The 18,877-nt window shown below is 35.2% G+C and overlaps 1 protein-coding gene and 1 long non-coding RNA gene across 2 annotated transcripts; one reads left to right on the top strand and one right to left on the bottom strand.

The window, feature by feature from the left end:
- The first annotated feature begins 8,804 nt into the window (after positions 1-8,804).
- LOC127177211 (P2Y purinoceptor 14-like) lies at positions 8,805-18,458 on the top strand. Its single transcript, XM_051129354.1, has 3 exons — positions 8,805-8,883; positions 16,217-16,638; positions 17,265-18,458. Exons 2-3 carry the CDS (start codon positions 16,217-16,219, stop codon positions 17,959-17,961), a joined length of 1,119 nt encoding a protein of 372 aa, XP_050985311.1. The 5' UTR covers positions 8,805-8,883; the 3' UTR covers positions 17,962-18,458.
- On the bottom strand, positions 12,489-13,329 carry LOC127177226 (uncharacterized). Its single transcript, XR_007829202.1, has 2 exons — positions 13,205-13,329; positions 12,489-12,995 (listed from the first exon to the last, which is right to left on the bottom strand). It is a non-coding gene; the product is annotated as an uncharacterized LOC127177226 (long non-coding RNA).
- Positions 18,459-18,877: the final 419 nt, after the last annotated feature.

The raw sequence follows: 18,877 nt of genomic DNA, 5'->3' as shown, positions 1-18,877 counted from the left end.
ATGTAAGTGTTACCTTTATAAATTTGGCATTACAGCTAATCAGCCTCTGAGCACATGGTTAGCATTAATGTACAGCGAGATAGAAAACATGTAATGCTTTTTATGTTCCTTATGTCATCTGGAACATAACAGTTGTATGTTTTGATGTTTTATATTTTGTTCCACTTAATTTTAATTGATTTATGTGTTTGAGTTAACTTGGATTTGCAGATACATTGCACAAGTAACTTACAATTTGTTGTAATTATTTAGCAAAATATGTTTTAAACCTTTAGGAAATTCTAAACGTATAACATTTGCATTCAGGTAAATGCAACATAAATTAATATAAATATAAATGATGTACAATTCATTTTACAGGAGTGTAAAAATCTAATCATTTAAAAATCTTGTTTCTGACTTTTTTTTTTCATCCACAGAAAGATCTATATGAAGAAGAATTCAAGATGTATTCATAGCAGTTGTCAAGACAAGTTAACTTCAGGTACCAGAACTAACCACTGAGTCAATGGGTGTTATTGCAAATGAATTGGCTGTGCAAAATATGTAACTTTACCTCATCAAAACGATTGGATCTTTTAAAACACTACAGATTACAACATGGGCATTTTAGTCAAAGCCAGTCCATACCCTGTCTCCATTCTGACAAGGACATGGGGTGCATTACGGACACATTTGTCCAGGTTTCATCCACAGACAACTAAGCCAGGCCAGCTCCTTTCCTTCACATGCATATGTGTGTAAATCATGCTGTTTCCATACAGAAAGACAATTTTTTGAGCACCTAGGTGGTCATCTTAAAAAGCATGAAACTGCGCCTTGTGTTTTCCAAGACTGTGATTACAAAACAAATGTATATACAACATTTCACAGTCATAAGAGCAGGAAACTTAGCCCCCATTCAGTGGAAGATTTTAAGACCATTGTTTTTCAAAGCCAGATTCATGAAGAAGGTGATTCTTTTGAAAGTGAAAAGTGTCAGAGTTTTGGTGAACAGACTTTCAGTGCAGGAACAGAAATCTGTCAGGTATCATTAAAAATATCTTAATTTGTGTTTTGACGATTAAAGTCTTATAGGTTTAGAAGAACATGAAGGTGATTGAATGATGACAGAATTTTGATTTTAGGTGAACTAACCTTTTATGAATTACATGCCTGAGCATTAACTATGCTTTATATTACATTTTGAAGGTTTAGTTTAATTGTTATTTAAGTATATCATGGCCCACCTTTATTAAAAAAAAAAAAAAAAAACTGCTACCAGCAGTTTAGAGTTTAGCTAGTTGAGGAAAATATGTTGCAATGGATGGTGATATTTGTTTTTTACATTTTAATTGTACATTGATTAATATTAAGTATTTAACCTTTGATGGGTAACATTGGCAAGTTAATGTTTGAAACTGATGGGTCATTGGTTTGACCTCCATATACATGCCAGAAATTAATGAAAGGTATAGGTGGGGGGCATTTAATTATGAAAATTTGAGCTCTGTTATTCCTTTGTTCTTTGGTGACATTTCTTTCCTAAAGGGGGTGATCTGTTCCAGTCCTATAAATCTTTGGATTTTGATTTTTATTTGTTTTTATTTATGTTGAAGTGCTGATTAATACAGAATTCCAGCTTGTGATTAAACAATTGGCATGAACCAAGAAAACAACTGTAATCGAACAGCATGCTAATTTGCTTGAATTAACATAAAAATGTATTTGCTTTTTTTTTTTTTTTTCAACAGGAGGATAAACTTGAAGGACACACAAATGAAATAATGAAGTTGGTGGTGATTCACAATCCTACAGTTGAGAAGGACCCAGCAGATGTGTGTGTTGTTATAGAGAGCACCAAAGTGCTGAACGGTTGTGGAAACAGAGCCACAGCATGCATACTGTTCACAGGATTGATCTTTGCCCTCAACCCGAAAACCTGAAGTACCTTTGAAGTGTTCCAGAAACTTTTTTTTGGAACTTGATGGAGCAAAACTCCCGAAGAAGGTCCAAAGCCTCAAGCTTAAGCTAATGGAATGAGCTGTCTGTACTGTAAGTTCAGGCTCAGACTGTTTGCTTCATCCAATGAAGACATGGTTTTATTTTCAAATAGTAAATGTTCAAGAGGTTATATGTAAAGCAAGTCATATATGAAGTTGAATGTCACTTAAGATTGAATGTATGTTATTGCCTAATTAGTGTTCAGTGTTTTATTTTGTAATAATGTGTAATGTGAGTTATATGTAATACGAAGTTGTATGTCACTTAAAATTGAATGTAAGAGTGTTTTTTTTTTTTTTTTTTTTTTTTTTTTTGCACTTAAGTAGTTTTAAATGATGTTAAAAAGTGTTTGTATCCATATAGCATACCATTCTATTGAGGTAAATGAGATCCATTTCCCCTCTCATTTCAGTGTTTCTTTTAATTTTCTAGTGTTGCAAGTATTGTAGCCACACATTAAATCTAAACACCTATTGTTTAAAGTTATAACGTGAAGAAACAGTATTTAGGAATCTTGCTTTTAATGTATATTTTGACATCTCATGGAGATTTAATTTTTGAATTGAATATATTTAAGAAGCTTTATGTAACATTTTTATATGTTGTATTTCACTTGAAATTTATTGTAAGGGGTTATTTTGTACTTTAATTAGTTTTAAATATTAAAAAATAAAAAATAAATAAATAAATAAAATGTTATTTGGTCAATAAAAAAGCAATTAATGCAGTCTCCAACCTTCCCTGAATAAGTAATGTGTATTTTTTTCTTCCTACACTGTAAAAAACAACCTATAGAATCTACTCAATAAAATGAGGTAAACTGAGGTAACAATTTACACTCAGTTTGTTTGGGTAGATTCTATCCTATATGTCTGAGTAAAGAATACCTGAATTTATCAGCTAAGACAAACTAAAAAAAAGTAGGCAAAGTCTACACAGCAAAAAGCCCAGTGTTAAATGAACTCTCCCGGGAGTTTGAGTCCATACTCAAGAGTGTTAAAATGAACACTGAAGCAGTGTTAGAGTTAATGAGGTAATTAAGTGATTCATTGAGTGATGATTGACCATTATTAAAGACGCCTGATGTTAATAAGCAGAATCACCAAAAGGAGAAAATCTAATTTTGTAAGTTGCCATTATAGTGGTCAGTGTTAGCATTAGTGTAGCTCTTACCAGTAATTTTTTAATATTAGATTTCGCTTGGGTATTGTAATTGAGTTATAACAGTCAGACAAAGCAGAAAAAATGAGATTTTGTGGTTTTGAATATGCTTTGACAAAGTCATGAAATAGCAATAAGAGTAAGTGAGTTACATTTTGTTTATGTTGGTTTAATCAGACAGGTGTTTCTGAAATTTATTTGACCAGAAAAAATATAAATGTTTTTAGATTTAGACACACAGACATCAACAATCAGCATGAGAATCACAATAATGGTGACCAACAAAAACGTATGTTGTAGCCAATCAAAACTCATCCATATCTCCCATCATGCATTGTGGCATGAATAAATTATGAGCTGATGATTTCCATGATGTTTAGAGTTGATCTGTTTCTGAATATGCTGATTCATGATGTCTGTGTGTGCCTAAAAGAACAACTTTTGAAAGTTTTTTTTGATCGGAGGAGCTTGTAAGAAGTCCATTCAGAATTAAAAAAAAAAAATCAGGCTTTATCATTTTTTTGCTGCTGTGAAACCACAAGGCAGTTGTAATAAATAAAGGATATAAAACTCTAAATGGTTTCAGTAGCTCAAATTAAGTTTATTTTAAAACAGAATTATCACCACTGCATGACTTTTGCTCATTGGCTTGTCTGGCTAGTTTAACTAAACAGTTGAACAAAAGCTAATGTTAAAAGGCTACGGGTCAAGAGCCCAACTAATGCTAACACTGACCACTATAATGGCGACTTACAAAATTAGATTTTCTCCTTTTGGTGATTCTGCTTATTAACATCAGGCGTCTTTAATAATGGTCAATCATCACTCAATGAATCACTTAATTACCTCATTAACTCTAACACTGCTTCAGTGTTCATTTTAACACTCTTGAGTATGGACTCAAACTCCCGGGAGAGTTCATTTAACACTGGGCTTTTTGCTGTGTAGACTTTACCTACTTTTTTTTAGTTTGTCTTAGCTGATAAATTCAGGTATTCTTTACTCAGACATATAGGATAGAATCTACCCAAACAAACTGAGTGTAAATTGTTACCTCAGTTTACCTCATTTTATTGAGTAGATTCTGTAGGTTGTTTTTTACAGTGTATTGGCTAATCATAATTAATAATAATTTAGTAGATGAACTGTTGCTTACTAACAAGAGAGTTAATGTTACTTAATTTTTATAAGTAATTAGTTAAGTAATGTAATGAGAAATATAAGGTAGAGTTTACCTAATTTCTTTCAGTTTGTCGTAGCTGTTAAATTTAGGTACTCTTTACTCAAATATATAGGATAGAATCTACCCAAACAAAGTCAGTGCAAATTGTTACAGTTTTATTAAGTAGATTCTATAGGTTGTTTTTTTACAGTGTAAGAACTATACAGGATCATAATAATTGTGAATGATGCAAAATGTATAATTAATTCAAAAGTAAAAATCATGGTAACCCACTAGTAATGACTCGGGTATTACCAAATACTTCAGAAGTAATTACTCATTTTTTGGATCCATATTCTAAAGTGAAGATCATAATAACTCTCAAGTAATGACTGAAATCACTGTAAGCTATTGAGGTATATGCAAGGTTTTGGATAGTAATGACTCAAGTGTTACTACACCCTTCTAAAGCAATTACTAATTATTTGGATCCGTATTCTAAAGTGAAGATCATGGTAACCCACTAGTAACAACTCAAGCATTGCCAAAGCCATCGGAAGTATTACTATCCAGAACCTTACAAAAACCTCAACAGTTTTTAAAGACTTTAGTCATTACTAAGGAGTTATCATGATCTTCACTGTAGAATATGGATCCAAATAATTAGTAATTCCTTCTGAAGTATTTGGTTACACCCCAGACACTACTAGTGGGTTACCATGATCTTCATTTTAGAATTAATTATACATTTTGCATTATTTACATTAATTATGAACATGTATATAGTAGTTCTTTGGGAAATACAAAACAAATAGTAGTTACTGATTAGCTAACAGTGAACTACCATTTCCAGCTGTGTGCTATTACTGATTCATTATTCAGAGTTTCTTGTTATTCAATAGTACATTAGTTATTTGTTCTTGTGTAGTTATTCATTAACAACAGCACTGTATTCTATAGTGATACCATGTTAAAAACTGAGAGTCAACAACACAGCTAAAGGAAACACTGATCACACTAATGGTAACTTCAAATTTAGAAAAGTTCAACATTTAAACCTCAGTAAGAGCTTTTGTAGATGCATGACCTACAGTAACTAGCTGGTAACAGTTGCCAATATATTACTAAGAAAATGCCTGGTAAGGTCATCAACTCGACCATTGGTTATAATCCTGGATGTGCTTTGGGTCTCTACCATCTGTGAATGAATGCATGAATAAATGAGTAAATGAATGTATCAATTAAATATTATGAAACCTTGAAGGCTGGGGAAGAGATATAAGTTGGAGTGAGCTCTCCCTTCTTGGTCGCACTCTGCAGCAACCTGTGTTTCTGTATTTCAGAGAAGATTGCCAATTTTGCCTACAAAATACAATAATCATTGCAACATCAAAGAAAAGTGGTTTTAAAATCTTTTAAAATATGCATTAAAGCAAAGTGGTGTTGGTTGTAGATCCATATCAGCAATTTCCTTGAATAAATTAAGCAACTTCTCATAAGGGAGAAAGATGCTTATTGTCCCATAATGCTTTACTTAAGGCATTTACTAGCAGGGTCTCAAATGAATGTGGCTCCATAAAGAAATGCATACTTCATTAAAATATAGTAGGAAATAAATAAATAAATAAACTGTAAAATGTGCAATTTGTCTTAATTCTTAGTATTCAGAAAGTACCTGGATAAACTACCATTTTCGCTTAGATTCAGAAGAAGCTTTTATTTACATTCATGTTATTTGTTTGTTTGTTTTCTTTTTTTGTTGTTGTTTGTTTGTTTGTTTGGTAACACTTTATTTTACAGTTTCTTAACTAGTTGCTTATTAGCATGCATATTACTAGAATATAAGCTATGTATTAGTACTAATTAGTACTGATTAATCTACATCACTAATCCTACCCAATACCTAAACTTAACAACTACCTTACTAACCATTAATAAGCAGCAAATTAGGAATTTATTAAGGGAAAGGTCATAGTTACTAGTGTGTAAGTGTTCCCTATTCTGAAGTGTTACCTTTTTTTTTTTTTTTTTTTTTTTTTCGCTGTGGATAAAAGCTTATACACTGATCTTTGTTTACATTCCTTTATGTGTAAAACATTTTCAACTTGCTAAAATAAATTAATTAATTAAAAATTGTGGGTGCAAATCTTGTGGATACAGGGAAGGTCAAGACTTCTTAAAGGGATAGTTCGCCTATTTAAGACATGAAGTTGTATGCAATCCTTACCAGCACTATAGTGTATACACACTGACCCACTCTGTGGTCACCTCCCTGGTCAGAGTTCTGGCCGCTGGAAGTTTTTCAAGAAAGTAGTCCCGGTTAGTTTCCGGGGCCTCAAAACTGTGTGTTTTTATGTGAAAAAAGTATATGCGTTTCAAAGCTTGATTAATTTACATCACAAAAAACACTCCAGACAAAATTCATACCTCAGTTTTAATCGGCACTATGTTCTTTCCATTACCGTCAATCCGCGCTGCTGTCAACGTCAACAGTGCGCACGTTCCGATCAGCTGTTCCATAGTGTTTACACACTCGAATGACAACGACGTAAAAAGTAGAAAATTAACAATGGTGCAAACTTGTAAATTCCCAGGTTGTGACCACAAGAATGTGCCGGGATCACCGTTCAGATTCCATCGTTTTTCTGTTTCGGATATGGCTATGAGACAGCTTTGGCTGGTTGCCATCGGCTATTCTGCGGGAGCTAAAATATCCAGCATCAAGGATTTTCGTGTGTGCAGTGCTCACTTCAGCGAAGACGATTACATCCCCAACCAAGGAGGAAAAAGCAAAAAACGGATTTTAAAGAGTTCTGCTGTACCAGTACCATGGGTAAGCTCTATTTACTAACTTTATGTCGCATACAACAGGTTTATTTTGAAGCTAACGTCAGTTTTTAGGCTACACTGAGAATATGCTAACCGGGGCAATGATAGCATCGAAAACAATCGACTGTCTATGTGGTGAGAAAATCGGCAAATGTCTTTACTGATGAATTAAGTTGAATCTATATAACACAACAAAATATGATGCTTCGCTATTGCTGTTATTGTCTGTAACTATGCGGAACCTGTGTCGGTATCATCGTGTTTATAAGTGAAAATCTTTAAAATCCATTTTTTGCTTTTTCCTCCTTGGTTGGGGATGTAATCGTCTTCGCTGAAGTGAGCACTGCACACACGAAAATCCTTGATGCTGGATATTTTATCTCCCGCAGAATAGCCGATGGCAACCAGCCAAAGCTGTCTCATAGCTATATCCGAAACAGGAAAACGATGGAATCTGAACGGTGATCCCGGCACATTCTTGTGGTCACAACCTGGGAATTTACAAGTTCGCACCATTGTTAATTTTCTACTTTTTACGTCGTTGTCATTCGAGTGTGTAAACACTATGGAACAGCTGATCGGAACGTGCGCACTGTTGACGTTGACAGCAGTGCGGATTGACGGTAATGGAAAGAACATAGTGCCGATTAAAACTGAGGTATGAATTTTGTCTGGAGTGTTTTTTGTGATGTAAATTAATCAAGCTTTGAAACGCATATAATTTTTTCACGTAAAAACACACAGTTTTGAGGCCCCGGAAACTAACCGGGACTACTTTCTTGAAAAACTTCCAGCGGCCAGAACTCTGACCAGGGAGGTGATCACAGAGTGGGTCAGTGTGTATACACTATAGTGCTGGTAAGGATTGCATACAACTTCATGTCTTAAATAGGCGAACTATCCCTTTAAAATCAGTTGAATGAATGTAGTTTCAAAGAGACTCCACTAGATGTCGACAAATCAGCACAATTATTTATAGTCAGCAGTTACACCACTAAGCAGCTTCACTCACACTAGTCTCAGAAGTGGATAGTCTCAGGTTGCAAACACGTTGGAAGTGACAGGAACTTAGCGGGTTCTTACCATTTTACTGAACATTACCCAGTGAAAGGTGCTTTGTTAGGCTGAGACATTGACACTAGCTAATTATTCAGGATGCCCCACAGCTACAGCAAGTTATTTGCATAGTGGGAACCGAGTGTTCCACCTGCATCAACTAAACTGATGACTCATAAAGCAAATCATTGATTAATTTTGGAAATAAACCTCAGAAAGCAATCCCCTCCAAAGTAAACCCCACCAACATTTTTTTTTAAAAAGTACTTTTCAAGTACAATACACATAACCTACATTTTGTTTTGTGTCTGAGAAAAGGAAATGGGAACCAAACAACTTTGACTTGCAAATGACTAAAAAATAAAAGCTAAAAATATTATTACAGCTCCAGTTTAGTCCCACAACTGTTCGTGTAATTTATAACGTCAATGTCTGTCATGTGTCACCACAAAATCATCCGGCTGCCTCACACCTCAACCACCTGTGTTTGCATTTTTGTTTCATACTTATCATACACATACACTGACACAAACACACACACACAGGAGAGAGAGAGAGAGAGAGAGAGAGAGAGAGAGAGAGAGAGGTACATACAAAACCCAATTTCCTCTTTACATGTTACAAAAGGAAGTAAATGAAAAACACCAACTCTAGATCAAAGCTCAGTGGACAGCTACAAGTGAGGATTCCAAGTAAGTTAAATGTGTTTAGCTAATTAAATTACTTTTAGCTTTTTTGTTAATTGCAATTAAGGTTCTAGCATAAACATTGTTGGGTCAGTCTGAGGGAAATGTTGGTAATTGTACTTAATTGCATCTTGTTAATTAATTAATGCATTTTTTAATGTCTTTAAGCTATTTAACTGTCAGTGCACTTAAGAATTAAAAAGCAACTTCCTGAAGTTTTGAATATATGTGTAATTGCCAAGAAATGACTTCATAGAGGCTTCATAGAGCATTTTGTGATTATTTTGTTCTAAACGGGCAATGGTCTGAGTAATAGATTAATAATACATTTAGTTACAATTGCTGAATTCTTGGCATTATATGTAAAAAATGTTAGTGTCAGTATCGACGCAGTGACATTATCAGTATGTCAGTCACATTGGTGGCACAAAAAAGAGCACCTTAAAGTGGCCCCTGTGAACAGACTTGACCTTTATTATAGAGACGCTTATTATCAGTCACTGAACTTGATGAATGTCATATGCAGCTCTCAGCACTGCAATAGATTGAAAGAGATCTGATTTTGCAGCAAGATGTTATGATATAACGACATAACCCTGTGATGCTGGTTAGTCATTTTAGGTCGAAAAATGTCACATTTAGAATTTTTATATTTTTTGGCCTCTTAACAATGCCTGCACGGCAGCTGACATAAATGGGCAGATAGGGTCAGTTTAAGTTTAATCATCCCTGACTGAAAAGCGAATATCTTTCTTGTGGTCAACTTAGATGTTGCTTGCACAGGATACATCTGTTATATGCTCTATTTTTAAAACAGCTGGTGAGTGTTCACATGCTGTTTGTTGCACAGAGATAAGGGAGTGTCAAAATAAGAGAAGTTCAATGCACCTTGAGAATGTCGTGTTCAGGTTCATTCTGTGATAAACAAGAACACATCTTGTGTGACTAGAGCTTTTTAGTTTTCAGCATATGCTTCCCTTTTGGTTATTTTGGTAACACTTTCTATGAAGCCCGTATTTATAATACATTATAAGGGTTTTCTTAAGGCATTATAATGAATGCATAATGCTTTTAAAAAAACCTTATAGTATGTTGTATCATCTCATGAGTATTCATAAGAACAGTTTTAATGTATTATAATTTTTACTTATTTGTGGTTATAGCTTTTAAGAGTATGATTACCTCCTCATAGTTTACGTATTATAAGTCTCACCATTTGCCATGTTACGCATGTCACTTTACTTAAAGCATACAAAGACCACTTACAAGTAATAATAATAATAATGAAAATAATATTTCTCAAAGAGCCATAAGATCAGGTATCAGATCAGATGAATGTGTAATATGACACGTGTATTATCAGTTTGATTATTTTGATGGTACTGCATGTCAGCTAGCAGTTATTATTAGTAGTAGTATGCTAAATACATGCTAACACTGTACTTTGATGGTTCCCCAAAAGACAAACTGATTATAAGTAACTTTGCAAGTACGTGAACCTGCTACCTAGCCTAACTTTAACCTAAATCTGCTAGTACTCTTAAGGAGTGGATCCCAACCACGTTCCTGGAGGCCCCCCAACGCTGCACATTTTGCATCTCTCCTTTGTCTGACACACCCATTTCATGTCTTGGAGTCTCTACTAATGAGCCGATTATCTGAATCAGGTGTGTTTGATTAAAGAGACATGGAAAACATGCAGTGTTGGGGGGGCCTCCAGGAACGTGCTTGGGAACCACTGCTCTAAGGAGTGTTAGTTGACGTAGTTGGAAAATTGCTTATTTAATAGACTAGAGGGACCATCAAAATAAAACGTAATATAATGTAAAAAATAAATGTAATATGATATAGTCCATTATTAAAAGTAGATTATAAGTAGATTTTATATGCTGTCCACTGTGTGTTATAAATAATCATAATCTTAAAGGGGTCATCGGATGCTAAGTTCACTTTTTCATGTTGTTTGAACATTAATGTGTGTTGGCAGTGTATGTACAAATCTACCCTATAATGATAAAAATCCATGCAGTGGTTTTTTAATTAATCTGTAAAAATAATATCCCCTTTTTCAAATCGAGCCATTCTCAGATGCCTGTCGGTGTGGCGTCACACCGACAGAGGCCGCTCCCATGATAGTTGATTGACATGAGCTCTTACCTCAGACCAGCTGTAACAGTCCAGTAACTTTCCATGTTTTGATGCCGGAGCAGGGATGTAGTTAGACAAGAATATCTCTGATTGATCCGATTGAGTGATTGAGGTGTTGTGTTGCTGGATGTAATAATGAACATAGTGGTCATCATTTACTCCCGACATCTGAGCTGCTGAAGATGCAGTGGATTACCTTTGTTTGTGAAGGGAATGCGCCTCCCGATCTACATATATCCGTCTATGTTCACACAAATCATTCGTGATCCAGCTTCACTTACAGCAGACGTGAGTATAAGCGTTTTTTTTATGAATCTTTGCGATCGCCTTTCCATATAACGTGGTAGTTTGGAAGTTTAGCGGCTAAACGCGGCTAAATGCGGCTAAAGTAAACAAGATCGTCATTCCACAGAAAGAAGAGAGGGGCGGGGTGAGCAGAGCTCATTTGCATTTAAAGGAACAACCCCTTAGAATGAGATGATTTTTGCAGAGGTCATTTTGACAAGGTAAAAAGGGTGCTGTTTTACAAAACCATTGAGAATTTTTAATCAAAGTATATTAGAGACTTTTCATAAAGACCCTAAAGAATCATATCAACTTGTGGAAAATGGGCATCCGATGACCCCTTTAAAAGTTATAACCTCAAATACTCAAGTATTATAATGTATTATAATTGTTGTTATGATTATTCATGAGATGATATAACATATTATAAGGTTTTTTTTTTTTTTTTATAATGCATTACGCATTCATTATAATGCCTTAGAAATACCATTATAATGTATTATAAATAGGGGCTTCTACCATTCTAACATTCTAGGAATTGCTTCTATTTTTGTAACCATAAACTCATGTTGTCAGAATGTTGCAAGGAGGTTTTTGCACAACAATCTTATATGAATGGCTGCATTTAAAATCACATACTTCCCTACTACTGTATTTAAAAAGCACGTCAAAAGGTTTTTTCTAATATTTTGTTGGAGTGGCAAAAAAACAAATTTAAATGTATCTAAGGTCAGAAAACATGGCATTTTCTCAAGAATATACATTTATACAGTCAATGATTTTGAAATGGTTCGTTCAAATCAGTTCTGAGTATAATATCTGTAAACCCCTCCATTCCATAAGCCTACACTCTAAAAAGTGCTGGGTTAAAAAATAACCCAACCTTAACCCAGCCGCTAGGTAACTATGGGACAGAACACGCGTTGGGTTGTTTTGACCCAAGTGCTGGGTTTAACCATTTGACCCAGAATGCTGGGTTGTTTATTTGACCCAACCAGTGGGTCAGGTTAACTGTGTTGCTGGGTTAAACATAACCTAATCATTGGGTTATTTTTTGTCTTATTGCCTTGCTACCTTTATATTTACCAATAATAATAAATAATCACAGAAGAATGTAAAATTATTATTGCTTTTCTGTAATACAGTTAGAAAATCACAAAAAAATGCAACTGTAAACATCAATTTAATGAGTTTTATTTATTTTTAAAACAATTTTCAAATGGGTGCAGCTGTAAAACATTTTATCCAACCATCACAGACACATAAAACAACAATTTTAGTAGATCAGTTACTTTAAAACACAAAACTGCGTAAACTAGGCACTGTAGATTCCCATTCTTTGTTAACATTGCAGCAGCAGAACACTCAAAAATGAATGATTACCACATGAGAATCATTCCAAACATTGTGCTATTAAAACTAAGCCAAACAAAGTGTCCACCAGACAATACATATGACAATTTAAAACATGTTACAATTGGCCAGAAAAAACAGTTGGTCTTTAAAAAATAAATAAATAAAATTCACACATGAAGACTTATGTCCATCAATATAATATACTGCAAGCTGGAGAAATTTCCAGGCAACAAGTCAGTGGCTTCAGTGGCACAGCCCGTAACAATGGCGAAGGTCTGGGATGTCGTTGTCTCATCCCCCAGGCACAAATCCACCATGCTGGTCCCCACCTGTTAAATATACGACACTTAGTCTTGTGGTTCTGTGGACCCTTCCTCTGGAATGGGCAGGACTTTGAAAGCACTCTCCCCTTTAACGTCTAGACCATAAGAATAATACAGTGCAAATTGTGAAACTTATCTCATAATCAAAACAACACAGTGAAACACTTTCATATGAAAATTTTGTATAGATTGACATATTATAGGAAATACTTTACCTGAAGTCATGTCACCCAGCTCTTAATGCACCTTTCCATCTTGCAAATGTAGCCCAGTCTATAAAAAGTCTGCCTCTGGATGTAGCTTCCTGAAGTCTTGTGAAATCTGATCAAATTTGAAAAAAAAAAAAAAAAAACACAAATGTGGTTAAATAAGTAACTATGTATAATACCAGGTTATTTTAATGAAAAGATCAAATTCTAAAACAAATCATGGTTATTGAATGTTATTGAAAGATATAACTTACCTTCAAAGGTTTTAACCAGGGTATCAAGCTTATGCAATATTTGCATATACGCACATGCGATCAAATTAGCTATTCATGTGGACTGTCATGATTTTGGCTAATGCAGGACACTACTCGATGCGCAACAGAGGGGATTTAGAAGTGGGTACACGCAAAGCCAACTGATAAAGAAGTGGACATAAGCCGTGTACCTGCGTATATCCTGCGCCACACCACTGCTTATACACCACGAGAGTTAAAGTAAGGTGAATAGCGGAGCTAATGCAGCTACCTGAGGAAAAAAAGAGCGCGAAAATGCACAACATAAAAATGACGGATCTATCGTTGGATTCGGCACGTCGCAAACATTGACTTGAAAAAATATGCCCTTAAAAGATCAATTTTAGGACGAAATGACATAATTCTGACAAAACATTACAAAGCCATACAGTATTCAGACAGTAACTGAACTTACCCCGTATTTCTAACATATGCCTGGCTTCATGAAGCGTTAAAAATGGACAGTACTGATAAAAAAAAAGGATGTGTACTGTATATAAATAAAACTTTGCACACACACACAACTTTTATTTAACGATAAAGCGATTGTTGAGGCAAAAAAGTACCTCACTATAGGCTGCTACTTAACGTTCGTTAATCATTCACAGAATAAAACGCTAACCCCGCACAGCGACACATCAAATATCGCATTAAACAGTGAAATCACTGTGCTTTAAACCACAACTTATTAAAAAATAAAGGTAAATAATCAAATAACCATATTAACTTACCGTATAATCCTGCTTGCTGCGAATTGCGTGACCGCCTGATGAGGAGACGAGTGAAGAATCCAGAAAGTTCGATGAAGTGGAAAAATAAACAAACCGGTTGGGTTAAAATAACCCAACCCGCATGTTCAGTGGTGAAAGTCCATTTGACCCAGCATGATCAACCCAACTGTGTGTTTACAGTACCTCAAACAACCCAGAATTTTGACCCAGCACAATTAACCCAGCAATGTGTTTAAAGAAATAACCCAGCACTTTTTAGAGTGTACTCTGCTGTGATTGGTCAGCTGGCCAAACCTGTTATGATTGGCACAGAGAGGAGTACTTGAGTAAGTTAGCAAGCGCTACCAAGCACCTTTACATAAAACAATAATATAGTGCTCCAATCTGTTTTTAAAATAATGACATAAAAACATGCAAGCAAATCGAGCCCATTTTAGCTGCCAAACTGTAAACACATAAAACAATAATGGTGGATATGTTAGCTGAGTGCTAACATGACTAACTGATGAAACAACACAGTTTGTAAACCAAAATACGTCTACGTCTAAGTTTTAACCTTATTTATTATTAAACAAAGTAATTAAAAAAAACAACAGTCTACATTAATCAACACATTCTTAGGAAACAGTGGGTTCACAGTGAATTATCAGAACTATTTCATCGAGACTGCAGTATCGTGGTTTACTTGGAAACCTAAAGCTCTAGGTATGCATCACATATTCCCTGTTGAAAAACAGCATATGCTGGTTAGGTATGTTTTGAAGAATGGCTGCTGCTTTGAGCTGGCTTAAAGGGGTCATCGGATGCCCATTTTCCACAAGTTGATATGATTTTTTAGGGTCTTAAAGGAGAAGTCCACTTCCAAAACAAAGATTCGCATATAATGTACTCACCCCCTTGTTCATGTCTTTCTTTCTTCAGTCGTAAAGAAAATATGTTTTTTGAGGAAAACATTTCAGCATTTTTCTCCATATAATTGACTTATATGGTGCCCCGATTTTGAACTTCCAAAATGCAGTTTAAATGCGACTTCAAACAATCCCAAATGCGGATGTAAACAATCCCACCTGAGAAAGAAAGGTCTTATCTAGTGTAACGATTGGTTATTTTCATGAAAAAATATATATTTTTTATACTTTTAATTTGCTTAGGACCAGCACATGACTAGCTTAAACCAGCTCGAACCAGCAGCCATGCTGGTTTCAACAGGGTTAGTGCAAAAAAAGGGGGATATTTTGAGCACTCACTTGAAAATGTACACATAACGTATCAGTTGTACTTACAGGTTGTGGTTCGAAGACGTTTGTTGGTCCAAATAAAGAAGATACGCACGTATCTTTCTTTAACAAGCATTTAGTGAATCTGGCATTTAACTCTCGAGGATTAGAGAAGCAGTTCTCAGGAAAATGACGAGCACAACAAAAGGTTTGAATTGTATTGCTATGGTACCGTATGGGATGGGGGGGGGGGATTTCGGATTTCAACCACTGATTCTTCACATCATCTTTCAGCAATGAAACAAAACAAACTTGCTTTCACAGTGTCTTCTCAACATTATGTAAACACACCAACCAGCAGAAGTGTTTGTGGGCAGGTCAGAGTGTTTGTATTGTGCAAGCAGGTGGGGATTGTGCAAATGTGGTACTCAGTGATGTAGATCGAGAACAGGCAGAAGATTCGAAAATATGACGACTCGCTAAGGCGATTTTGAGTTGACTCTTTCTTTTGAGAGATGATATCTTTATGCATAATGCACTTTTTTGATTAACAGCTTTGCAGACTAATTACATTGAAGGATAGCTACGTTACAAACTGCAAAAAAGATATTCTTGGAATACCCATATGACCTGCTTTTTACCAGATGAAAAACAGAATGTGAAAAGGGCAGTATGTCCATAAACGTACCTTCTCAAAATATTGCACTGAAGTGTGATCAAACTTCTTTATAACGTACAATGACTCCAACCAACCTTGTCTCTCTTGTGCATTTATAGATGGAGTCAGCAGTTTCACAAATTCTTCGAACTGCAGCACCACTAACCACTGCCCTGGATGACATCACAGCAAATACAACTGGCACAGAAATAAATGCTTCCTGTGAATTTTCAAAGATCCCCTCTCACCCTGCTTTCATATTTGCATACTCACTAGTGTTTCTCGTCAGTCTGGTGCTTAACTGCATCACAATGCGGGTTTATTTCTGCACTAATCAGCGCATCCAGTCCAGTGTCACGGTCTACATGAAGAACCTCGCCGCAGCTGACTTCTTCCTTTGCCTTTGTTTGCCTTTGCGCATTGCTAACTATGCCAACAGTTCAGATATAATGCGCAATATTTACTGCAGCTTCGGTGCATCGGCATTCTATATAAACATGTATGCAAGCATTCTCTTCATGGACTTTATTGCAGCAAACAGGTATGCAACTCATTTTACAAGAAATGTGTTTTTTTTTTTTTTTTTTTTTTTTTTTTTTTTTGGATTTGTAATGTACATCTGGCTGGTTGTTATCACAAATTTTGACAACCTTATCAGGACCCCAATGCAAAGCCCACCCATAACAGCTACTTGCCACATAAGTAAGGAATAATTGACGATAGTTACTACTGATCTATATAATGACTGGATTGCTCATTGCATTCTGAATTATCATCCGGTGGTGAAGCCAGAAGTGTTCGAGTGTAATTCTACAACGTAAATTACATGCACTACATGCAAAATATCTGAGTATCGTCAAGTTATGTTCACCACAGACCTTGTTTTACTCATGAACTGAAAAATACCATTATAAAACCCACAGAAACAATTTCTAGAGAACCAGTGCAAATTAGCCTTCTGGTGAGCTTTTAACATCTGCCACTGATACGCAAGATGACGGAAGCAGCAGAGCGTTCATTTTTGAATAAGTAATTATTGTAATTGTGACATTTTATGAATCTTTTACTCTCACCTGATATATGTGATGTGATTTACTGTACATTAATCTTACAGTGCATAGCGTAAATTGATTTTAACAGCATTTTGAATATGTTCTATCATCTCAGGTACCTGAAGATTGTCCGGCCACTGGAGACTCATGCTCTGCAGACGGTTCGTACCGCTCGACACATTTCCATAGGAGCGTGGCTTTCCCTGTTAGCCATGTCTTCTGTATACTTGCTCCTTTTTCTCCTGACCTCTTGGGGTCACGTTCATAAGCCTGAGAAAAGTGGCTGCGAGGCCTTACACAGTCCCCAGCTCAGTTTGGTCTACAAAATCACTCACAGTGTGTCTATGATTCTCTTCACCTTTGTGCTGGTGTCTCTGATTGCGTTGTACTGGGGGACTTTGCAAAAGATTAGACAAGCTCAGTTGTCCACACAGACCACATCCAGAAGCCAGAAATTCAAGAAATCAAAGCGTAATATGTTGGTACTGGTGGTGGTTTTTTGTGTGTGCTTTGTGCCCTACCATTTGGTTAGGCTGCCTTATGCATTCATCAAACCTCAGACAAAACTCTGCACAGCGCAGGCATTCTACGTCCTGAAGGAGCTGACGATCCTGCTATCAGTGCTAAATGCCTGTTTGGATCCACTTATATATTTTATCTTCTGTAAGGCCTTCAGAGCCCAGCTGGGCTTCAAGAAAATGTCAGATTCGATGAGAGACAGTGACGATAAAAGCCAGCAAAGACGAATGAGCAACATGATGAGCTACATTGAGACAAAGATATCCACGTTACGACGTGAAAGTGTCATTTAACACAACTTTGTCCTACTAACCACAAGACACACTTTGCAATGCAGATGAAGGCTCATTAAATCGAACGCATTATAGTAAATTTTTTTCTCATGCAGCATTTTACTTTTAGTTTCACTTGATTACAGTGTGAAGATGATCTAATAGTGATTGTTGCAAGAAATTCATTTTGAAAATTCAAACTGACATTTTATCTTGAGAGTCTAGATTTTATCTTGAGACTCTAGGACTGTAGATGTCTTTTTCTACCTGACCACCAAAAATGTGGAAAGTGGATTTGCAGATATGCTTGATTTTCATAAGTTACAGTGCAATATAATGAATAAATGTTTAATTAAAAATTGTTAATATATATATATATATATATATCCTAATACTGTGTGTATACATTACTGTTCAAAAGTTTGTCTTTTAAAAAAACATGTTAACAAACAAAAATATTTCTTTCAAATAACTGCTGTTTTTCTATTGTTTTTTTTTTTTTTTTTTTTTTTGTTTTTTTAACCAAAGCATCATAAAAAATAATGTCACGGTTTATAGAACACTGATAATAGAAAAAATGTTTCTTAAGCAGCAAATCAGCATGTTAGAATGATTTCTGAAGGATCATGTGACACTCAAGACTGTGACACTGGAGTAATGATGCTGAAAATTCAGCTTTGTCATCACAGAAATAAATTATATTAAAAAATTGTATTTTGTATATTTGTATTCATGCATATTCTATATACTTAATACTACTGTTACTTAATAGTATTATTCACTGATTAAATAATTGCAGCCATGGTGAGCATTAGAGATATCTAAAAATAAAATAAATAAATAAATAAATAATAAAAAAAAGTGATATGAAAGAAAGGTATGATTTTTGGACTTATGTGTAAAAATACAGCATTAAAAAAAGCACATAAAAAATTAA

The sequence above is a fragment of the Labeo rohita genome, chromosome 15, assembly GCF_022985175.1.
Source record: "Labeo rohita strain BAU-BD-2019 chromosome 15, IGBB_LRoh.1.0, whole genome shotgun sequence".
NCBI classification, from domain to species: domain Eukaryota; kingdom Metazoa; phylum Chordata; class Actinopteri; order Cypriniformes; family Cyprinidae; genus Labeo; species Labeo rohita.
This window is presented reverse-complemented; position numbering and strand designations above follow the sequence as displayed.

Excerpts from the sequence above, each read along its gene's own strand:
- LOC127177211 (XM_051129354.1), top strand. The coding sequence starts at position 16,217 with ATGGAGTCAGCAGTTTCACAAATTCTTCGAACTGCAGCACCACTAACC. Across the intron at positions 16,639-17,264 it reads GACTTTATTGCAGCAAACAG|GTACCTGAAGATTGTCCGGC; the intron begins GTATGCAACTCA and ends CTATCATCTCAG.